The sequence below is a fragment of the Vigna angularis genome, chromosome 10 (assembly GCF_016808095.1).
Source record: "Vigna angularis cultivar LongXiaoDou No.4 chromosome 10, ASM1680809v1, whole genome shotgun sequence".
NCBI classification, from domain to species: Eukaryota; Viridiplantae; Streptophyta; class Magnoliopsida; order Fabales; family Fabaceae; genus Vigna; species Vigna angularis.
In genome coordinates, this window is record NC_068979.1 from 3,014,850 (window position 1) to 3,039,717 (window position 24,868).

Sequence of the window (24,868 nt, forward strand, 5' to 3'; positions counted from 1 at the left end):
GGACTGGATAAAGCTATTTTAAGCATGAGAAACATACGCCGTCGTATGTTGACATTATACTTTGGGTCGCATGAGTTGGGTTTAAGGCCTCTAAGGCACTCTTCTTGGGCCGAACATTTTTAAAAAGGTGAACCCAAAATTGGTCTTTCTTCCTGCACCTTCAACTTTTCTTCCTACACCTCCAAACTTTTATAAGTTCTTAAATTGATTTTATGACTAGAGTAAAAAAAATTCTCTCATTTTATTTATCCCACTTCTATTTACTTATATTTTCTCTTAACTCTAACGTTACATCACTCACCCAAGGAGTCTTTTTCTTCTCACTCACCCCTACACTTAGTATACACTCACCCACTTCACAACACACCTTCAAGTCAAATAATTTGTGCTACGAAAATCAAACAAATACACATTTTTTTACTACATCTCTCATTTGTAAATGTTTAATTGAAATATGTAATGCTAGGAAGGGAATTAAGAATTTAGGGTTAAGAATTTTGAAATTTAGAATTTAATACCAAATTCTAAAATATAATTTAGGAGTGTACAGTGTTTGCTTAAAGGATTTTGAAATTTAGTAAACTTCTCAAGTGAATTTCTTAATTGAATTTCAAAATATAGTATTATTTTGAAATTCGATAATCATTAAATTAGATTTTAAAATTCAATAAAGTAGTCTACTAGATTTTGAAATATATATATATATATATATATATATATATATATATATATATATATATATATATATATATATATATTAGCTTTTTAATTTAATTGTTATTTTTTTTATTTTTTTAAAAAAATTCCTTAATTGTTATTTTTTTTTATAATTTATTTATAATGGTTATGGTTTTGTTATTTTTTTAAATTTTATTTATTTAGTGTATTTTTGTTTACTTAGGCTTTAGGTTTTAATATTTAAATATACATTAAATAGATGTTAGGGTCTAGGGTATATATATATATATATTGTTTTTATTTGTTATTTTAATATTTTTAATATTTGTTTTAATTTAATTTTAATGGTTTATGGTTTTTTTATTTTTTTTATTTTTTTATCGTGTGTCTTATTAGTTAGGGTTTAGGATTTACTTATTTGTTATGTTTAAGGTTTATTTGTTATTGTTTTGTTTATTTATTCTCTTTAAATTTAGTTATTTGTTATGTGTATTGATTTTAATATTTATTTGAATTTCTTTGTTATAAAAATGACAAAAACATGAGGTGGGTGTCTCTATTTATTGAAATGAGAGTTCTACAAAAATTTACAACATTTACTCCTAAAAGGAATTCTCTTACTTAAATAAAATATCGTGCAAAATTAATTTTGCATACATCTCATCTTATAAATGTACTTCTTATTACAGTACCAAAAGGTTTTTTATGGATATTTTTCCTTTTCCAAAAGATCTCTATTATATTTACACAAATCAAAATGCATATAAAAATATACATAATATATATAAATTTCAAAACAATTATTCTAGAATATAAATAATACACTTCAAAACAACTATTTCGAAGGAATCTTTCAAAATATTAAAAAAAATGACTGTTATGAGATATTAATAATATGCCCCAGCGATAGTTCACAAACAAATGTGTATTCTATTTCAATAAAATAATTATAATATGAAAAATACACATTTGAAATGATCTTGTGAAAAAATTGAAGAGAGAAATAATTTTCATAATATTCATTTTATAATGTTATAATATGAACGGCCAAGTAATTAAGAATTGTATTGAATTTCAATATAAAATCTTTAGCCTAAAGTTGAATGGATTTTGTAACATCCCATAAATACAGCAATAAACCATACAATAGAATAATCACATTAATTAACATATCGATTCAGTCTTACACTAAAGTCGAACGTACGTTCATGGCCGAACGGCCTTACAAAACGAGGTACAACCATTAGAGATGTACAATATAAGCATAACTGACCGAACGGTTTACAAAGCAAAAATACTGAACGGTTATAACAAGCAAAAGGGAAAGTGATCGTTCGAAGACAACACACTATACTAGCTAAACTATACAGCGAACCGAACGTACTACCGCTCGGCCTTTACTTCCGCGTCAACGTGATTCTCTTCCTCCAAATTTCCTTCTTCCAGTGCCTCTTCCAGTAGCGCGTCTCCATCTGCTCACATCCACACGGATGATCATTGCAAAGACAAGACGGACGTACAGATACAGGACAACACGATGAAAACACAGGGTAAGCTTATTTGATTTAATTCAAGTAATAACATGCATTTCTCACATTCAAATATAACAAATACATTTCAATATAAGATTCAATCAAACCCTGATACTGGACTGACTGTCCGGACTATATGAGTCTGTGTAGCTACAGGCGTTCTTGCACCCGGGTGATGTAGTAACTGGGATACACTCAACAGCTGCCACCCGAGGTTAGCCCTATTCAAAGTACCCCTAAGGAATAGGACCTCCTGCCGTTCCCACACATGACCTACCCTCCTCTACTTGAGGACGAGTACTCACGGAACATCAGGATGAACTACCAGCATTAGCATGCCCACAGTCATACTTTACAAAAAATCCAATATTCATACGAGAGTCGTTCCTCCCTGGAACGCTCGTTCATAATTCCAACACATTTCATTCACATCATCTTCTTATTTCATACATAATCATTCTCAATTCCATCTTTCATTATCACTTTTCTCAAATTCATCTTGTATAATCTTTCACTTTATTATCATTTTCATCTTCAGTTCCAAGGGCATAAAATACCGAACGTTCAGCCCTCATCATAACGAGGACGAACGTGAGGAACGAGTCCGAGAATTCTCCCGTTCCAGAATAGAATAAAACCGACTACTATAACACCGTATATGACGAACGTCATTTACCACTTGAGTCAGTTGAATGAACTGACTCTCGTAAGTTCAGATCAATACTCAAAGAATAGTTTAAGTACAGAGGCTCTAGGCTGGATCCAATGGATATAGGCCCCTCAAGACGATTAAAGAACCATACTTAGAATAATTCAATTACAGAAACCGACTGCCAGTCAATGACCGAACACGGTAAAAGGATTTACTGAATTTGGACGAACGCTATTTCCACAAGTTTAATAATTAAAGACGAGTACGAGCGTTCGGTATAAGACCGAGCGCCACTCGTAACGAACGCTTTGGGTCGAAACCCATCACTGATTTGAACTCGTGATAGAAATATTAATATTAATTAAATATAACACGGGATGGTGAAGAGAGGGTTTAAGAATGACTAAGTGTCCAGATATATGTTTACAAGCACTACAAGAAAAATCGCAATTACATACAGTCAAAATCCGTATATAACCTTCAAAATCCGTATATAAATTAGTGTTATATACGGATTATATACGAACAAAAATCCGTATATAAAAGGAGCGTAGATAAGTTATATACGGATATATCCGTATATAAATTATATACGGAAAAATCCGTATATAAATTATATACGAAAAAATCCGTATATAAATTACATACGGAAAAATCCGTATGTAAAAATCCGTATGTAAATTACATACAGAAAAATCCGTATGTAATCAACCTAACAGTATATCAATCATTAATTGCTTATATCAATCATTAATTGCTTATATCAATCATTAATTGCTTATATCAATCATTAATTGATTATACCAGTGACAGATTTGGACAAAATGAATTAAACCACAAACAAACATTTTACATTAATATATAAATATTATTTACATGAATATAATTGTCAATTATATAAATGGATAAAAAATGTTTCAACCATAAAAAAAACTTGAGAATTACAATTGTATTTGGTCAACGACTTTTAATATTGACGATGAAAGAATCACATAGCTAAGGCATAGCATCCCAATTGCATAACTCAGGATTATTATGCTTTCCTAAAATTAAGGATGTTACAAATGCATACTTATGAACATGATCAGTATCAAAGCTAATACATTTAAGCCACATGTAACGAAAGATGTTATCCAAGAAACTTCAATACAAATATGTCAACCGGTCTTCAAGAATACTCATCTCTTTTGAATTTTGAAACTCAGGTCTTCATCATCTTCCCAATCACTTTCTTTTCCTCATCATCAAAACCATCAGAATCTTCATTCTCACCTGCATTCCAAATAACCAGACAAATTAATTGTCATTGAAGTTAACTATTAATTTTGCTCTTATTTCTTTCTTTCATTTTTTCTCCCTCATAAGTAAATATTATTATAAGCACTACAAATTCGATATTAATCATTTAATAGTGCAGGAAATTGTAAATGCCCGAGCTATTATTTAAAATAGTATTATATATATATATATATATATATATATATATAAAAGAAACAAAAGATAGGTCATTATTCATCTTCAAATCCCCACAACCACACTGTTTACCCTTAATGTTTCCATGGAATTCAATACTTCACCTCAAACTTTGAAACCCACTTGGTAGACTTAGTAAGAGTTTTTAAACTTATAGGAAAAAAAATGTAACTTGAACTTTCAATCTAATTGTTGAATGAAAGAAATATCTTATGTTTACATTTAATTAAATCTTTTAAGTATTTTATAAAATTGAGTATTTTTAATTCACTCTATTCAACACTTTTATATATTTGAGTTTCTTTCATCTAATTTTTCTATTGACTTGTTTAAGAATAAAAATGAAACATTTTGCGTTAATATAAAATAATATTAAAAGTAAAATAAAAACATAAGTAATTTTTATTAATTTTATTGGTTAAATGTTGCACTAAAATTAATACAAAACATATATTAGGAACTTTTTCCACTAATACTTAAGGGTGGTGCCCTGATTATGCAGTAAGTTGTTCCTTGGGTACCTTTGCGCTTCTCTTTTAATGTAGCTAAACACTTACATACTATCTAATTCATTTTACTCTATTAATTATGATTTTTCAGAAGTTTCTAGATAAAATTTTGGCATTCAATTCAACCAAAATGGTAACAAACAAAATCTCTGTAAAATTTGATTACCTAAGAAATAAAAAAGAAAACAACATACACACATCAAGGAAAGAGTAATTAGAATCAGGTAATAGAAGGAAATTATAATTTGTGACACTTAATCAATGATAATTTGAGTTTTCCAAGGTATACCAGTGGCATATAAAGGTGTGTTTTCGTGTCTTTAAATCCTCGAAACACTCCTTGCATTGCCAAGGAGAGAAGATCGGCAGGAGCACTGAGGAACCTCAATCTCAGATACTGTTGTGTAGGGTGTGGCATGGGAGAGTCCTGCATAAATAATTCATATTACTTGGCAATCATCCTATGCTCAAATAAGATCAAACTACTAAAGGAACAAGTTAAAATAAACACCAAAGTGAATCCTAAAAGTTGGAAATGCACAAAACCTTTTATTGGTTTTCCTACAGAGCAATAGATCATTGCTCTTGGGCAGAAGCCAAGAAAACTTTCCAGAAACCAAACCTATTACAAAAGAATGGTATAATGGTATCATATACGTCTCTGTAGTAATAACACTTTGGACTTCAAACTTAAAACGAGGAAGGCAAGAAATATAAAATAAATGGACACCTAGAAGATGGCATGCTTAATCACAAATGACAAAGTTAGCAGCATTCCTTCCTTTTTCTTCCCCTGCAACAAAACAACAAACCTTACATAATCCCTTCAAAGAAACACATGGTAACCATATCACAACCAAAAACTCAAAAGTTCAATACTAATTTAGCAACTTGTAATCACAACCAGAACAATTATGTTTGAGCTTTATCATCTTTTGTTAAAGCTTTTCCAACCTGCAATGACAAAGAAAAGTTTAATGAAATTCAATCCAGTATGAAAATTTGAACAAAAAGGTTAGACCATGGTAGTTATTGAGGGTATTAACTAGTAATCACCATTAACTCTCGGAATAGAGTAGCACAGATAGATCAAAATAGCATCCCTATAGTTCTTTCTGCATGATTTCGTATGATCAAATAATTAAGCAACCTTTTACATATTTACGATGCAAATGAAACAATTGATATCTTACTGTGATGTGATAACTGTCCATGGGTAATTCAATAGTAAAAGTTTGCTTCACTTAGACTTTTTAATTCAAACCAAATTTGTCAAACAGTCTTAAGATATATCCAAATATTATCATTTGATAAGGGTCAATAACACCCTTGAAGTAGCCGCACTTGGAACCGAGCAGGGAACCCAAAAATTTCTTAGATGAAAACTCGTTCTGAGAATACCATGAAAAGAATAAGGACCAAGAAATAAACCCTTCAGGCTTCACTATCGAAAATTTGGAAACTTTTTTGAAAGGGGAAAATAGAAAGTGAAGTTATGTATACCTAGTTTTGGTGAACTTTTCCATTTATGCCACGAAGAGGCACAAATCGTCGTGTCTCTCCAATCCTCTTTGTCCTTCCAACACTCGACATTGCCTGCACTGGACGATAGAGCAAGAGTTGTTCTAACCCTCAATAACTTTAGCGCAAAGATTTAAGGATTTAGGGATTTAAGGGACGAGCAAAGAAGAAGGTTTGAACAAAGAAACTTACCGATTGAACGAATAACACTCCCAAGTGAGCCTGATGTCCAACAAGGTGAGTGAACGCGAGAAGAATGGACGAACTTCTTCTCTTTAAGTGAGCGTGAGCGAGAAGAACGGTTAGTGTGAGACATTCTTCTTCTCTACCAGTGACCGTGAGCGAGTGTGAGTGAGAAAGCTTTAGTCAATGAGCACGAGACTTCGACGCTACCATTCTAGCCGTCTCCACGTGAGTCTGAGAATGAGTTAGGGTTCCAAGGGGAGAGCCAACGAGGAGGCATGACTGGTGGAGCGGTCTCCAGTCCCCTCAACCTTGTAATGGAGCACAAGGTGGAGGCTAGGGTTCGAGGAGCGGGTAACACGAAAGAGGCGTTTGCAGCAGAGGTTAGGGTTTCAATGGTGGCTAAAGAAGAAAGGTTGGATAAAAATGGCTTGATGAGAGCGAAGAACAAGAGCTCGAGAGGGAAGAACAAGAGCTCGTGAGGGAAGAAGAGGGGCTCGATGGCTCGATGAGAGGGAAGAAGGAGTCGAGGAGAAATTCGGAGTACTGATTCTGTCTCTTAGGTTTTCTATTAGGTTTAACTTTTTAATTTATTTTTTATTTATTGTAAAATCCTTATATAACATCTACACAGAGAATCCACTTGTATACGAATTATATATATATATATTTATCTTTTGGCAAAGTTCCCGGGAAAAGGCGCCACCGTTATATACCAATTTTACATACAGAGAATTCGTATATATTTTTTTTTTATTATATACGGAAAAATCCGTATCTAATTTATCCGTATATAAAATCTGTATATAATGAAATCTTTATCTATGGATCAGAATCCGTATATAATAATCCGTATATAAATGACATTTTTCCTGTAGTGAAGTTTCTCAATTCCTCACATAACACTCAGGCCATCTACGCTTGGCCGAACGCTCAAACGTAGAACTATTATAAAATGGCGTTCTTCCTCAACTAGAATTCTTCCCAAATGAAAGAATTAAATTTCAAAGAAGTTTACTTAGAAATCACCGAACCGTCAAGGACCGTTCAATGACGAACGTTCATTATCATAGGGAATTTATATTCAAAGTTTCATTTACATTAAACTCATTTCTCAGCATAAAATTTCATATTTTCAAATACTCATATCATAGCACATTTCATAATTCTCATACATCAGCTCATAATCATAACCATATACCAAAAATCAAATATCACAAATTCATGCTTCATACAACTCACAGAACGTCCATACAGCACAATACAAACATACAAATTAAATTGAATAAGCTTCCCTTACCTCTTAAAGTGAACGAACATACTAAAACACTCTTCGTCTGACTGAGTTTCCTTCTACCCTTACGTTCCACTCCTCTTTAAACTAATTTCAAGCATCCAATAAACCAACAGAGACTCAGACAGGATAACAGCATGCAACCGAAGCTGGGTTTGCATGTATTCAGAAAAACGGACGGATAGGTCATAAGGAAACTTACCAGTTTCGGAACTCAGATCTGTTCGGTTCAAAGTGAAGCTTGAGACGCCGGGAATGCTTCCACAGTGCCTGAACGATGATCGGAATAGAGAAAGGTAAGTTACAGTAGAGAGAAGGAAGGGTTTTCTAGAGAGAAGGAAGGGTTTTCTAGAGAGAAGAAGGAGAAATGGAAAGTCAGAGTTTGGAAGGAGAAGGTGCATGCAGAGGAGAGTGGGCAGGATTTTCAGAAAATCATTTTTTGTCTGCCCCACGTCCAAACGGAAGTGTGCTCTCCTGTAGACACCTGTCATCCACTACTGATTTTTGAATCTTCCATTCTTGACACCTGGCGTTAGTGCATCAGAGTTTGAGTGCGTTTTTAATGCATCTGAGCAGGATTTTGGGGTGTATTTTAATGAGATTAAACAGGTGGGCTTTCCGAGGTCTGACAGATTTGTTAATCTAAAAAAAATTGTGTTAAAATTCGTTAAGTCGATGAATGTTTAAATATAGTTTTCTCTCTTAATTTTTAAAAACAATATCCTGATAAAAGTTTTAGCATAGAAAATATTTATTATTAATATGGTTATTGGCTTATCTCAAATGATTTTAGGTCTCACAGATTACACTTGATAATAATTTGCCAAGAAAGTAAATATACAAGAAGAAATCGAGGAAACAATGGTTCCAAATTAGGAAGGTTTTATGGGCGTGAACGAAGGAGCTGATGACTGAGGTTGTACTTGCAATAACACCAATGTTATGTGGCTTCCTATTTTATTTTTATTTGCTTTTTGGTACAATCTCTTCTTGCCGTTGCCACCTTCGTGGCTGCTTCCATAAACGCCCCCACTACTTAAATGGTTTGATCCATTTCTTATTCTATATATTTGTTGTCACTGTTCAAAACCCACTTGCACACTTCAATATACGGCCTTTCATTTATGGTTGACTTCTTTAACCTCATATTTTTGCAAATTAAAATTTAATCATACTTAACCTATTTAAATGCAGGTTTATCCAGTTTAGTAGCGTTTAAGCCAGTTTTTTTTTTTTACTTGAAAGCCACCTTTTTTATATGAAATAAAATAGAAGCATATTGTTTATCGAATCTCATTCTGTTACAGATTAAAACATGGTGTCCGTGTAATTAGCAGGAGGGTAGTAGTTGCGGAGTGGAGTGTCACACATTCTATTTAACTTGTTTTATTAATGAAGAGTATCAGGCGTTCTGATTTGGGTGCATTAGGGTAATAATAGTGATTATTGATTGAAACATGTTGATGCACGTTGGAGCAAGACAGACAGAAGATTTAGGTTGGAGCAAAACATGCGGTGAGTGTCCCACGGAAAGACATGCGGCGCAGTTGTATTAAAGGTCTCCCACTCCGCCTCCTCGTTCTCCTCTTAACAGTTCACTGAAAACCCTAAAACCCTAAATCGAAGTAAGGAGTGCATGCTAAATCCTTGTTGGTTCTCGTACAGTGTCCCTTGGTTTGTGTAAAGAGACACGCTGACAAACCAATTACAGTGTGTGGTGTGTGTGCCCCACACGCCTTTTTAGGACGGATCTGTGTATGTTTGGCATAAACCACGTCTCTTCTCCCTACACTTTTAACCATCTTTTTCTATTCTCCTCAACTAACCTGTCTTACAATTCTTTATTGTTTCTTGCAGGCGTTCAGCATTTTGTCTATCTTTCTTTTCCTTTTTTCATGGAATTCCATATTTCAAATATTTTGTATGTATGTATCTTCTCCACACAATACTGTATTCGTATTCGTAAACCCTGGAACGTGTTTTCATGGCTCCCAACCCCACTTTCTCCTTTCCAGTTTTATATTTCTTACAAATAAGAATATTGTTCATAACTTTTTAAATACATTGTAAGAGAATGGTATTTCTTAAATATGGTATCGGACTAACTATTCCTTAAAAATCTCATAATATAAGTAAGATTAAATCATACAAAACCACCAATACTACCTAAAATATTGATCACATTGTAAAAGAATACATAATACTATTTGTAAAGAACTAACATTAAATATGATTAGTAGATTACTGCATACAATTTGTGTAATTATATATCTATTTTAATATAGATCTTATTTAATAATTTATTGTGAATAAATATTTCCATACTTTCGTACACATTTTGTCAAGTATAATGACTTGTATTTTCAAGTTGATGTAAAAACTTTCGTTTATTCTTATATATTTGTCTATTTAAATATTTGACAATTTGTACAAGTTAGATTATGGTTCAAAGTTATTAATTAATACTCACACAAAACATCATTAACTCATTGGTATTTTTTTAGACTATTTGAAAAATATATATTTAATTATCATTAATAATTTCTCAACTTATTATGACTGTAAGGTTTATTTTATTATCGAATCTTACAAGTTTATCTCAATACCTAATATGTTTTTTTTTAAATTGAGTTTTTTTTTTTTCGAATGGGATAAATAATATCTACTTAATATCCCAAGTACACATCACATTTGTTAGGTATTTATTTTGTATATTGCGTTGAATTAATTTAAAGTATACATTGCCAAAATAAAGACAAAAAATATATAATATATTTATATTTTTAAAATTACAAATAAAATATATTAAATTACATATAATATTTAAATTAAATATCACTATTTAATTTTTATCTTTAAACAATATATAATTAATATAAAAATAATTCTGTTCACGATATATTAATATATTTTGTTATATCTTTAGAGATAAAATTAAACGTTAATAATGTAATATAAATGATCTATAATCATTAAATATTACAAGATTAAACTCAATACATAAAAAATAAATCATATACTACAAATAAATTTTAGTTAATCTATAAACATATAATGTTAAAAGTAAATAATTAAATAAAAAGTGAAAATAATATATATAAAAGGTTGTACTTATATTAAATAATACATACATACTGTTTATGTCTGTTGTGTACTACAAATAAGAATAATATCTTAATTCAAAGCACTTTTTATTATTTTGATTATATTATTTAATATTTCACTTTTTTAGTGTTAGTTGATGATAAAGGCTAAAAGAATTAGAAAACTAAAATTAATAAACACTCATGCTACAATAAAATCAAACAATATAATAAATATAATAATAATAATAATAACAATAATAATAACAACACCAGTGATAATAATAATCAATTTAAAATTACATAAAATTTGGAAATAATTTGTAATGTAATTAGTTTGAAAAAGACAACATGAGGGAATATGTAGTTAAAAAATTTCGATATATTTCTTAAATATATAAGCTTCCATCATCTTATGTTTTAATGATACATTAAGTGATAATTATTGAATATTGTTCTTAAAAGTGTAATATTCATGTATATATAATTGAAAAATACATTAGAGATATGATAACTAAATTGATATCAATTTGAAAATATGTTAAATAATTTGGAGAGATACGTATTAAATCCACACTAAAACTCCCAAAACAATAACTGATTGCATTTAAGCTAGTTAATTATATTTATACAAGAAATATTATCCTGTACTCATAAATTTAAATACATATGAATATTTTGAGTGAGTTTTCCTCTTCTTTCAAAGCAAAACTTATTTTATTAATAAATAGAAATATTATTAACATTTAAACACAATTACTGTTAAAATCACTTCATTATCAATAATTTTGAACAATTCAAGATATTTTAATTGCACGATAAAAAGTTGTAATGATTTTTTACAGAAAAAAATAATAATTAGGATAAAATTACTAAAATACCTACATCCTTTAAATTGTAATTGTTATTTGGCATTTTTATATTTTAAAAATATAATATACTTTTTTATTGTTAATTTTATAAAAGAAATTAAAACTAATAGCAGTACAGTAAGATTTTCTGGAGAAAAAGTAAAATTTATTATGTAAATATGAAACCGGGGACAAATTTCTCCCATATATTTCTTAAATATTATATATATTTAAAAAAAAAACTGATTAAAATTTTATAATTTATCAAAAAAAAAATGTTCTATATGTGTTGATCAATGGTTAGTAATTAATTGATTAAAATTAAAATGAAAATAAGCAAAGATAAATACTAAGATAAAAATAATACAATAAAAAAATTAGTATAATAACCAAAAGAGAATATCAAAGAATGAGGAAAAGCAACTAAGAAGAATGAAATGCTAAAAGAAAAGTCAATCCAAGCGGTGTTATCACGTGCGGACGTCATCATTGAGGTGGCAAAATCTCACCTTAATTACCAAGTTTACTCATCCAGTTTTGAACTCAATCCCGCCACGTGGCTCTACCCTCTCTTAATATGTTCTTACCTGTTGAGTAGAGAGAAAGCAATGCGACATGCACAGGTCCCACGTGTTGTCCATGCTGGATTGCAAGTCACGCTAATTGGTTTTAAAGGACACGAGTTATTCTTGTTTAATCCAAGATTAAACCGCTAATTAAACTATTTAACAAAATTATGGGTGTGACTTCAAACAGAACAACTAAATTAGAAAGTTGGGTCAGCGGGCAGGCGCTAGTCACGCCATGTGACAGCACTGTGTGTGTTTTCTTTCCCTGTGTTTAGAGATGCTAGGGATACCCTATACTAAATATATTAAATTATATCAATAAAAAAATATCTTAAATATTGGTGCCAGATATATATAAGGGTGTTTCTTTGTAAACACGGAGGCAAATAGAGAGAGAAACAGAGTCACTGTTTGTTGCACACTGGGTTAAGGGAAGGAGAAGGAAAAAAGAAAGACTGGTAAATTTCATTCTGGTTCTGTTTTGTTCTCATACAGATACAGGAATCTTCCTCCTCTCTTTTGAAGAACCGCAAAAGGAAAATGGAATGGCCTGCGTGCACGGATGAATACGAAAAGCTTGTAATACGAATGAGCACTCCCAGGTTTGCAAATCATTATACCATTTGTTGCCTCTTTGTTTCTTTTAGTTGAGACTATAGTTTGTAATTCTCCATGTTTTAAATGGATCTGTAAGTTTTGAAGCTGATTTTGTGTAATCTTAAGCCATCAGTCTGTTTACTCTGGTTTTGTGTTGATTTATGGACACACTATATGATTTTCTGCAAAAAATTATCATTAAACCATGTTTTTTTTTTTCTTACTCCCACTGGTCGGAACCCCCTTACTGATAATTCCAAAGTAGGTGCTATTTTTTCTTGTGTTAGTTTATTTTCCAGCCAAATCCCTTTTTGGCAGACAAGAATTTTTGGTGTCTATGCTCTTTGCATTTGTTCCTTCTTACTTCCAATATTTCAAAAGATGTATATTTTTTTTAAAAAAAAAAAGGTCACACCGACTTTTGAATTTGATTTGTCTGCTGCTACTATTTAACAGGTTTTTGACTTTTCTAATTGCGTATGGCCTCCTGCTCTTGTGAAACGTCACTGTTCCCTTTAGTGCATTCTTTGTATCTTAATGTTTGGAAGAAAAATCACGGACAGATCAATTTTGCTAATTCTGAATTTTCCTTTTATTTGAAACAGGGTTGTTATTGACAATTCCGTGTTCTCTTCAGCTACTCTTGTCAAGGTAACCTCCCTACGAAACTCTTGTCCAATGAAAACAAGTTGTTCTAAAAATATTTGGATTTCATGGAAAGAAAGAATAATTAATTAACAGTAGTCTTTTTTTTCAATGAATTTCTCAGGTTGACAGTGCTAGAAGGCATGGTATTTTATTGGATGCTGTACAAGTGCTCATCGACCTGGACCTTTCTATAAAGAAAGCCTATATTTCTGCTGATGGCAAATGGTGTATGGATGGTAAGCTAATTGTTATTTCATTTTTTTCATAATTGTTTTGGTTGGGGATTCTTCTCCTGAAATGGGTAAATGCCCTGTGCACTTATATTTTTTTTGCCTGTTCAATTGACAGTTTTTCATGTCACTGATCAATATGGACACAAGATAACGGACGATAAGGTTTTAAAATATATTGAGCAGGTATTAATATGGTCTTTACAAGTTTTAAATGAATTACAATTTAAATGTTACCAGATATAATTTTTTGTTTTTAAATTGTGCTTATTGTGTATCTAATCTGATTTTTCTCACTACAGTCACTTGGGAGCATTCAGTATGGAAGAACCGACAGTTCCAATGGTCTCACTGCGCTGGAATTGACAGGAACTGACCGAGTTGGTCTTTTATCGGAGGTGTTTGCCGTACTGGCTGATCTTCAATGTGATGTGGTTGAGGCAAAGGTTTGGACTCACAATGGCCGTATTGCTTCCTTAATCTATGTAAAAGATTCTAGTTCTGGGTCTACTATTGAGGACTCTCAGAAAATTAAGAAGATTGAATTGCGCTTAAGAAATGTTTTGAAGGGAAATGACATTAGAAGTGCAAAAATTTCTGTTTCTATGGCTGCGATGCACACTGAAAGAAGGCTACACCAAATGATGTTTACAGACCGTGATTATGAGAGGACTCCCATTCTTGAGGTTACTTCTGATAACCCAGTAGTGACGGTTCAGAATTGGGCAGGAAGAGGCTATTCAGTCGTGAATGTTCAGTGCAAAGATCGAACCAAGCTTTTATTCGATGTTGTATGCAATTTGACAGACATGGAATACGATGTTTTTCATGCAACTATTAACACAAATGATGACAGAGCATACTTGGTGATTATTCTATTTCCTTTCCTCAAAACTAGTTTATTCCCCTTTCTTAATTTGTGTTACTTAAGTTTGTTCTGATCTTCACTGTAGGAGTTTTATATAAGACACAAGGATGGCACTCCAATTAGCTCAGAACCAGAGAGACAACGTGTAATTCAATGCCTAAAAGCTGCTGTAGAGAGAAGGGCATCTGAGGTACAGGCCTCCTTCCTCTGGCGTTTGTTTTGTTATTACTTTACCTTCTGATATAAAGTGAAGATTTTTAATTTTTAATTTTTAATTATTTGATTGTAGGGTGTTCGGCTAGAGTTATGTAAAGAAGACAGGCAGGGGCTTCTGGCAGAAGTAATGAGAACTTTCCGCGAGAATGGGCTCAATGTGACCAGGGCTGAGATATCCACTGTAGGGAATATGGCTACAAATGTATTCTATGTAACGGACGCCATTGGAAATCCAGCTGAGTCAAAAATTATTGAATGTGTTAGGCAGAAAATTGGGTTAAGATATTTAGAAGTGAAGGAATTGCCGTTGGTAAATAATCAGGAAATGCAGAGAGAGGATCAAGCGGTTGGAATTGGTGGGGCAGTGTTGTTTTCCATAGGGAGTCTGGTGAAAAGAAATCTGTTTAGTTTGGGATTAATCAAATCCTGTTCCTGAGCCAGGCTATTAAAACAGAGGAATTTAGGGGTGAGGTTTTCTATGCAATCTTTTTGTAGCATATTATTCTTTGCTTCAGATATGGGTTGTGTGCAGAAAAGTTGAAAGGTAGAATTTGGTGATGGCGGTTGTTTTAGTTGGTTGGGTTGGGTTTGGTAGGTGGAGGTGGAAACGGATAGTTAAATGTACAGCTGTGGTGGATGGGGTGCCCACCGTTTTAAATGCTCCTTTTAATTACAATATATTTTGGTTAATGCGGAAAGGTGTTCAGCTCGGTTGGGAAGGTTGTTAATGTGAGAAAGAATATAGAATTAGATTCCTGGTGGCAGAGGCACAAGTTTAGGTAGGAGACAGAACAAATTGGGTTCATTGTTCCTTTAGCACTAGCCTCATCTGTACATATCCACATTTCCTCCCATGTTATCAGTATTCATTTTACTGCTTTACTATTTTTAAATTCAACTCTCCCTTCTTTTCCCTTTTCTCACTCTTTTACCCCAAAAAGATTATTCTAATTGAATGCTTTTTATATTTATTTGTTATCTCTTGAAAAATATAATTTTTTTGTAAAATAAAAATGAACTACATATAATTTGTTCACATTTTTTATGGACGGTTTAAGTAGGCATTAGCATTTGGCTTGTCTTATTTGTTGATAAGGTATTGAAAACAAAATAATTGACTGTAGTGTAATATCCCTATCTATTAGAATAAAAGTTAGGCAGTTGTACTTATTTGGAATAAAGTTTTATGAAATAAGGAAAGGGACCGGTATCCTATCGGTGGTTGAAATGATTTTAAATTAAATGAGAATATTAAATAGGGAATAAATTATATATTCTGAATATCTCAAAATGTCAATCTAGATGAAACTAAAATTATTCTTTTTTGTCTTGTATGTTCAATCTGAAAGTATTCTAGAACAACCAAACCGGTAGTCTGAGTGCATTTTTTTTGTTTACACACTCACGCTTTGTTAATTCATTCTCGATTGCTTTCAAAAGAATTCATCTTGATTATCGTTGCAGAGTGGAAGATACTTAATATTGGGTCTTTAATTAAATTTTGATTAACTTTGAAGACAACCAAAGACATAATCTCATGATTCGTTGCAAAGGCTTTTATGTTTAGGGTGTTGCTCCCTTCACCACCACTCTATACTTTCTCCACCTCCTCACATTATTTTAAATACAATTATATCTTTAAGTTAAAAAGATTTTTACTTTTATCCTATTTTAAATAATTTGAAACCCTAATTTTATTTTTACAGCACTCACTCACGAAACTCTCTTCTCCTTTTCCCATTTCCGTTTCACCTCCCCACTTCTCGCACTTCCATTTTTTTTTCTTCCCAGTTTTTTTTTGTTTGAAAGCTTTCATCGCTACCGTGGTGTGAAGGAGCGTCGCCGTCGTGGTGTGGAGGAACATCGAGGAGCGTCCAAAGCATCAACTAGCGTTTGAAAGTATGAAGTGATATCCTTCAACAGATGTTCTCTAATAAAACAAACTCTAAAATAAAAAACGTAACTTTTAAACGGATGTGACATCTTCAACGTCCATTTATGATTTTTGCATTATGCTGTTGACTTTTGTAAATATTTAATAATAATAATAATACTTTGACATTATATTAGTAAACTTATTAAAAGATACATCTATAAATTTTATTTAACGTGCGTTTAGTTTCTATCCACTGTCTAATTTACTTTTATACTGTTTATTCACAGAAACTGATAGTTCGTCAACAAATTGATAAACTGAACCATTTATTTTTTTTAATCAACCCAACTATTAGAACTTAAAAAGTTATGAAAATCTTAATTGATTATTGTCGTAATTCTTGTTCATTACGGATCAGTTAATATATAAGACATGTATCAGGCCAGTAACCCAATGAATCGATGCGTCATCTGAAGTGTGAATTAGTGACGAAGACGAAAATAAAATCAAACGTAAGGTTGATATTAAAAAATTGGACAAAAAGTAAACAAAAAAAAATGACAAAAGAAAGAAACAAATGAAATGCCAACAATGGAACCTCCACATAATATTTTAATGATTTGTTCACCTTTGTTTTATGGTAAGTTGGAAAGCAAGCAGAAAAAAAAAAGAACCAGTGACTAAAAATAAATCAACAAAACATTTATTCACTCTGCATAATATACAATAAGGAGTTTCTTAATTAGCAATGATTCGTCTTTTATGCAAAAAGGTATATCACAATCAACAATGTTTGATTGAAACATTAAGACAATGTTAAATTAGGCTTAATTCAAATTTGACTATATATTTTTATAAAACAAGGACTGCAATACAGTATATAACATGTCTGAACAAGAGGAATGAACAAAAGAGACGGACTTTGTTTTTGTTATTCAGAACAATGTTCTTGGTAATAGGCATAAAGATCGAAAGGGTTAAATATTTACTTGAGCCAGTTCAAATTTATTTGTATTTCAAAGTTGGATAAATTTTGTTTTTCAAACTTTTAAATATAATTATTTTAACTTAATGACTTAAATTTCACATCAAAATTTAGAAATTAAAAATATGTTTAACTTAAATTAAAAAAACAAAGTTACTGGAAGGAGTTAAGAACAAATTTAGAAGACATATATATAAAAGATTGGACAGTCAAACAAGTTATTTCCGGTGTGAAACTTTGATGACTGTTCATACATAAAATATTTTACTGATTTTCGGTAGCAGCAAGCCGCCTTACCCTTTTGGAGACATTTGTGTCGTTGCATTTGCAGAAAGCATACGTTTGGAGTATGAACAATGATGCAAAGCCAAGGAAATAACAGTTAAGAAAATGATGTCAGTAACAGATGTTGTTTTCCTTTTCATATGAGTGACCTGATAATCTGATATAACGATAATGACAAGTCACCAAGTTGCACATAAATTAGGCTCCCATTTCAGCTAGCCAACAATGTTTTTTCGTTAAACGTTACAATCCAAGTTGCACACTGCCTTGTCTTTGATTACATTGTTTTATTTAATTGTCGTGCAAAAGATTATTATTGGCTGCTTCTGGGAAGAATCTTGAACCGATATGCGCCTGCTCATGCAAGTGTCAAAACCAACATGTTTTCAAATGAGATTACAATGAACGGTATAACATATTTCAGAACTATTATTTGCCATTTCCTAAAACTATTTTTATTATTTTGTATGAGATAAAAGGAAAGAAGAAAAACATTTCAGTGATTTTTTAACTTCATTTTGGTAATCATTAAAGGTATACAAATAAGGTATTAAACATCTGCATGGAAGTAAACTCAGAATCCACCTGAAAATTCAGAAATATTTAAAAATATATTCAATTCGTGATTTTAAAGCTAAAATTGTGTTTAAGCTAAAACATTATTCTTTACCAGTTTTTATGAGTATCAACAAACAATCAACACAGACCAGCAACCTCACCTCTAAAGTTCATGATTACAGTGTGAGAAGTAATTAACTGTTCTCTACGGCAAGCTTCTGGGAGTTTGCAGAACCCCATAATTCAAGCAATCAACTACAATTGCTACTCCAGTGATGAGTAAATCATCCTGCAACAGGATTAACAATTATGAATAAAAACATCCATTTTAACAAAATCTATATAAAAGGAGAGACAAATAAACGTTACCAAAATACTGAGAGGAAAAGGGTAAAGACAAGGTAGAAGAATTTGACTAGCCGTTGCTTCTTTTCCCAGTGGAGCTGGTTGAATATCTCAGTTACATCAATCAAATGCCTTCTTTGCCTGTACCTGATCAAAGGATTAAAACATGCTATCAATACAACTATATTATGAACATTTCAGTACATTTAAATTTCAAGACTATTGTTTCGTGTCCTTTAATCCTCTAACCTGTATGCAACTATCTAACACCATGCAATGGAAAGCTAATCCCAAACTTGTATGTGTTGCAAATGTAACGAACACAAATTAAGACATGAATGAAAATTTAACTGAATGTGAGAACAAAAACCCAGTAAGAAAATGAGGAAAAACATTATTTACTTGGTTTGTTTCAGCTCTCTAAACATTCCTAGACTCTCTAAAATGTAGAATACTGCAAAGACCCGTTTAATTAAATTCATACTCTGTTTCCTTCTCTCACCTAAATATAACAGCGCAAAAGTACATTTTTTCCTTGTAAAGGTTTTCTAGAAATGAAAAATAACTAGTTATCGTAGTGTATGTTTGTTTCATGTCGAGAATAGAAAGTCTCAAAGTTCAAAGTCGAGCTTTTTTTTTCTCACTCTCAAACTGAAGACGGGAACATTTGTAGAATCTGTGGTTGTGTATAATCAAGAAACAATGAAGCAGAATTGATACAAACTTACAATCGAATGTTGAACAAAAGATAAGGAGCGCAGAAGAGTGCCATTATCCAATGCTGAGTAACAAGGTAGAAGAACCATAGGGCAGCTTGCGTAGCAAACTCGGGCAAAACCACCACATTTATTCGAGAAGAGGAGTCATAAGGATTTATATAATCAAATTCTAGGTCTGCTAGGCACATTAACTGCAACAAAAGTGAAATCATGTAAGAGGGTAATTATTGTAACTTGTTTCTCCATATTATAACATTGAAGAAAAAGTCGGAAGAGGAGGAAGAAGAAGAAGAAAAACCTGGTAAGTGACTAGGACAAGCAAGGCAATGAGGAGGAAGAAGGAGATGAGCCAAGCAAATAGATCGCCCATCTCTCTTCTTCTCCTTCTTCTCCCTTCAGTGATGGGGCGTAAGTTAGCCGGAGCCTTTCTCCAGTACGTGCGCAGTTTGCACGTCTTCTCCTTCCTCTACATTTCTAGGCCATGCACGCCATGCACGCCATTCTCGCAACACCACTAACTCAAACAATCATCCCTTTTTCTAGCTTATTTTGTTAAATGCTATTCATCCAATATTCATCCAATTAACTGTGTTTTTAATCCAAATAACATTAGCCAAACATAATTAATAATCCTTTCCGTTTTTATCTTCTAAAAGTCTGACATTTTGACATTCGTTGGTATCATATTCTGTGATACAATACTAATGTCTGATATCTTTAAGAAAACTGTCTTTTCAAAGAAACTGAGATATAAAAATTGCGACTTTATATTTTGGATTCTTTTTACAGAAATCAAAGCTCAAATTTGCAAATTTTATAAAGAATAAATCAATCATTATAAAGCTTTCAGAATATGTAAAGAAAAAATTATAAAATTTAAAATTAAAATTCTGTATGGTTTAAGAATAAAAAAAATGTTTAAATTTCATTACTCATATATGTTAACTTCATTAATGTACCCAAATTTCTATTAATCTATTCAAACAAGTAGTAATAAAAATTGTTTTAATTTAAAAAAAAAGTGTTTTACGACATACATAAGATATAAAATGTAAACAATGCATTAGTGTAATATCCAACTAATACTTTTCATTTGTTTGAAATTTTCATTAGATTTGAATTGCTTTCTTTAACAAAAAAAATTTAATTTTGTTTTAAATTCAATTATTTTAAATATTTTCTTTTATTGTGAAACTATTAATTAAAGTGTGTATTAAAATATTTACTTATTAATTAAAAACTTATTGCCATAAATATTAAATTTACAAAATTCATTCGATAAACGGGAAACTTAAGAGCTCTTCTAAAGCTATATTTATTTATTTTTATACAATGCCACACTGTAATTTTTTGTACTTTATCTAATTTAAAAACTATATTTTTAAGCAATTAATCTTATATAAAATTTGGAAAGTATATCTTGCACATCTCTTATCATTCAAAATAATAACCACAACTACAAATTACATGAGAATTTATCATATTTTATTCAAATTATACTCGATATTTCATCACACTTTTCATTGTTTTTATGTTTTTTTTAAATTAAAATTGTAATTCCATCTTCTCAGTCCAAATCCAATCTCCGTTAAACAAAGTTGAAGAGAATATTAATAAATCAAACACACAAGTTATAACTATGAAAAGTTCCAGATTTTTTTTTTCACTGCGAGGGATTTAAATGAGATCGAGAAGAAGCCAATGCCTTCTCGGGGATACAAATTCATTGATATAGACTTCATTAGAATACATTGGATGTATATGATAAAGTGAATTTAAACTTATTTCAACCCAAAGAAAAATTAATAGGAAGAAGTTTATGTTCACTTATAGTAGCTTTAATTGATGTGAATGTAAAAAATGGTAAAGGTAATATTTACCCAAGTGATAACCATACTTACAGCTGAAAATGAGGGGTTGAAAGGCAACATATTAAAAGTTGTTGCTTTTTCCCATCATTGACTGAAGAGAGTGTGAGCGTCCTCACTGGGAGCAAACAACGATGTTCCAAAGACGCTGAGCTCTTCTTACAATTTTGCTAATCTTGCGGGCAAAGAAAGAATGGATGAAGAATGGAGGAGGATTTGGTACGGATGGAGTAGAGGCACGACTGACTAATTGGGGAGCACTTCCCGAATGAAATGAACTCAAAATAGAAGCACTGCTATTCTTCCGCAAATAAAAACTTCTACTACCCACATCCGCAATCACTTCTGATTTATCCAAACCTTCCAACCAAAGTTCGTAATCAAAATAAATAATCTCTCCTATAAAATCCTCTTCACGTATATATCTTTACTAATAGTTCTGGAAAAGTGACGAATATGATATGTTTAAAATTTTACTTACTCTGGAGACTGAAATGAGAGTGATGCAATTCGAATGAAGATGTCATACTAGGATTGATATTGGGGCTCCTTCCTTCTTCTCTGTATTTATCTACCACAAGCTTGATTGTGTCGTCCACACTGGAACCCAGTTTAACCATGGTTCGAACTGGCCCTGGACTTCCCTCAACGGTCACATTAACTACCACCTTAGCCTCTTTGTCGTACCCCTTTATTATCTAATAATACAATAACACATCACCAGTCACCAAGACGAAAGCGTGCTTTCGTTCACTGCTTGACCAAGTTTAGCATGCCAATTACTCTTTATTTTTAGTACAACTAGTCATTAGTTAAAAACCATGCATACTACGTCACTAACTCTAATATTTAAATCTTTATCACTTGAGGTGCCACACAAGGTAGATTATTAAATTACATACTTCATGTTCATTTAACCCCAAATGGCGTAAACAAAAAGACATTCCATGCTCATAAAATAATTTTAAAAATCAAACACCGTAATTAGTTTCTTCAAAAATAACTTGAAAGAAAGTTGTTTTATGCAAGGTTGGTCTGACTAAATTGTGAGATGCTGTACTACTAGCAAGCACTTTCATGGATAAATTATGTCCGTGGTTGGGAATCTTGATAAACTAAGTAGATAAGGTCTGCTTAATATGATATTCTTCACGCCACCTCTAAAGTTTTTCAGGGCTATTCTTGCGTAAACTAAAAGCAAAACCAATGGCAGGGTTGAGACAAAAGGAGAAAAACAAAATTCTCTCTCCCTCAAGTTTGACCCTGTTCTGTCTTAAACCTTACATGACAATAACAGTGCTTGGCCAAAACTTCAGGGTTCTTTCCAATTTCGGATCACATGATAAAAGAAATACAGTTTAGTTTAGCTTAACTTGGTTATTCATACCAAACTTCCCTTTTGGGTTTTCCTCAAACCAAAAGAAACATCTTAGACAGACTCTCGCTGATCAGATAGCAAATTAAGCAACCTTGTCATGCAAGATATATCAAAGGATTTCTCAAAATTAGAAGTTCATCCCATTCCACCAACGTAATTTATAATCATTCAACCCTAATTTTAGCCTTCTGCTAACAGGAGAGAGCAACACGATGTTCGTTGAAAAACGTTGCAAAAAGCAAAGATTTGTATTTTCATGATAATGATAATAAAAAGTAATTAATTAATTAAAACGAAGAACGAGAGTTTAGTAAAGTTGAGAATAACCTGCTTAGTGTGTATCCGCGGGGAGGAAAAGGGAGAAGGGGAAGACAGAAAGGCATCGGAAAACGTTTTAGGACGGAAAAACGAGCCTCTTCCACTTTTCCAATAATGGCCGTCAGCATCGCCGTTTTCTCGTCGTGTAAGCAGAGGCGCCGATGAGCAGCGCTTCAAGACCTTGACATGCTTCGGCTTGTTGTTCGTCCGGCGGTGGGGTGACGGCAACGGTTGCCGCGGCTTATTTCTCCGAGCGGAACCAATCGGCGAACTTATCCGTGGAGGCATAAAAGTGGGAATGATTGGAGTTAAATTAGATGGATTGAATTATGAGTGAATAGAAGTTAAAAGAGAATGAATTGGGTAGTTGCGCGAATGGTTGTTGATGTGGACTTTCTTCCTGTTTATCTTTCATTAACTTCTCTTCTCCTCTATAACGTCTCTAATCTACCATTCCTCATATCTTGCATTTCTTGCCCCTACCACGGTCCCGCAATCTTTTTATTTATTTAATAAATACCTTTTCACGTACTTCTTTTCTGCTTCTTTATTTTTAAATTATAATTAATAATCTTTATTTTTTTTTCAAAACATGTATTTGATAAGTTTACTTTTCTCTCAATTCAATTTATGATTAATAAATTACAAATTTAGTTATAAAAATTATTAAAATTACAGTATACTAATGTCTTAATAAAACATTAATTACAGTATATTTCGTTCCAAACTAATATATATATATATATATATATATATATATATATATATATATATATATATATATATATATATATATATATATATATATATATAAGCAGATGATATATGACGAAGCTTTCGGCACCGGCCATCTATTATTTTATATACTTTTCTTTTCCATTAGGTAATGCAAATCGTGATTTTGGTGATACAATAAACACTATTTTTTACGAAATCTTGTCTATTTTTCATTTGCCCAAGGTGCATCTCACGTTTTGTTTTCTTCTACACCTCCAAACTTTTTTCTTTTTTCTTTTCCACTTTATCTTATAATAATAAACTAGATAATATAATCCCAAAAAACTAATCAGATCAAAAATATTCGAGAGACCAAATGTAAACTGAAACAAAAAATCTAGTTAATTTTTTTAGAGATGTAGTTATTGGATTTTAAAATCCATTATACAATTAAGCATATCAGAATTTTCAAATTCGATGACCACTAATAAATATAATATTTCACAATCCGACGTTAAAAGTATTTGACACTTAATCAAATTTTAAAAGTTAATAAACAAACACAATTGGCTAATAAACAGATTTTGAAATCTGATAAAATATAACTGTATTTCAAAATAATATTATCATATCTGAAAGCCTTTGATTATGAAATTTTGTATACAACTTTTATTACTAGTTCCATTATTTTATTTGTTTATTTATTTCGTCCAACCATTTTTAATTTCAAATATAAAGATTGCTTTAAAAAAAATTATCAAAACAGAATTTAGAAATTAAGAAACAATTGTATAAAAACACCATCCATAAACTAATTAATACAGAAATAATTATGAATTAGAAAATTAATTTTTGGTAAAAAAATGTATTTACATGTGAATCAATTAGGATTATAAGTTATCACTAACAAAAATA

General features: G+C 31.5%; 3 protein-coding genes across 8 annotated transcripts; 1 reads left to right on the forward strand and 2 right to left on the reverse strand.

Annotated features, from left to right (window-relative positions):
• The first annotated feature begins 12,709 nt into the window (after nucleotides 1-12,709).
• Nucleotides 12,710-15,797, forward strand: LOC108335077 (ACT domain-containing protein ACR8). Of its 2 annotated transcripts, XM_017571017.2 has the most exons (7): nucleotides 12,710-12,947; nucleotides 13,548-13,593; nucleotides 13,712-13,826; nucleotides 13,939-14,006; nucleotides 14,123-14,686; nucleotides 14,774-14,878; nucleotides 14,978-15,797. In XM_017571017.2, the coding sequence occupies exons 1-7, from the start codon at nucleotides 12,886-12,888 to the stop codon at nucleotides 15,338-15,340; spliced, it is 1,323 nt and encodes a 440-aa protein (XP_017426506.1). In that variant the 5' UTR covers nucleotides 12,710-12,885; the 3' UTR covers nucleotides 15,341-15,797. The 2 variants fall into 2 exon arrangements, with proteins under 2 accessions (XP_017426506.1, XP_052725600.1); XM_052869640.1 differs by lacking the exon at nucleotides 13,548-13,593 and having other exon boundaries at nucleotides 12,711-12,970; nucleotides 13,687-13,826.
• Nucleotides 15,798-17,939: 2,142 nt separating this feature from the next.
• LOC108336108 (protein cornichon homolog 4) lies at nucleotides 17,940-20,105 on the reverse strand. 3 transcript variants are annotated; one of them, XR_001832816.2, is made up of 5 exons: nucleotides 19,971-20,105; nucleotides 19,682-19,863; nucleotides 18,978-19,100; nucleotides 18,770-18,897; nucleotides 17,940-18,404 (listed from the first exon to the last, which is right to left on the reverse strand). XR_001832816.2 is itself a non-coding variant. In XM_017572446.2 (4 exons), the coding sequence occupies exons 1-4, from the start codon at nucleotides 20,040-20,042 to the stop codon at nucleotides 18,873-18,875; spliced, it is 402 nt and encodes a 133-aa protein (XP_017427935.1). In that variant the 5' UTR covers nucleotides 20,043-20,105; the 3' UTR covers nucleotides 18,643-18,872. The 3 variants fall into 3 exon arrangements, 1 of the variants encoding a protein (XP_017427935.1); XR_001832817.2 differs by lacking the exon at nucleotides 17,940-18,404 and adding an exon at nucleotides 18,411-18,635; XM_017572446.2 differs by lacking the exon at nucleotides 17,940-18,404 and having other exon boundaries at nucleotides 18,643-18,897.
• On the reverse strand, nucleotides 20,064-23,715 carry LOC108336107 (uncharacterized protein At4g22758). Of its 3 annotated transcripts, none has more exons than XR_008245751.1 (4): nucleotides 23,246-23,706; nucleotides 22,022-22,238; nucleotides 21,574-21,900; nucleotides 20,064-20,186 (listed from the first exon to the last, which is right to left on the reverse strand). XR_008245751.1 is itself a non-coding variant. In XM_017572445.2 (3 exons), the coding sequence occupies exons 1-3, from the start codon at nucleotides 23,522-23,524 to the stop codon at nucleotides 21,656-21,658; spliced, it is 741 nt and encodes a 246-aa protein (XP_017427934.1). In that variant the 5' UTR covers nucleotides 23,525-23,715; the 3' UTR covers nucleotides 21,489-21,655. The 3 variants fall into 3 exon arrangements, 1 of the variants encoding a protein (XP_017427934.1); XR_001832815.2 differs by having other exon boundaries at nucleotides 20,120-20,258; XM_017572445.2 differs by lacking the exon at nucleotides 20,064-20,186 and having other exon boundaries at nucleotides 21,489-21,900; nucleotides 23,246-23,715.
• Between the last annotated feature and the right edge of the window lie 1,153 nt (nucleotides 23,716-24,868).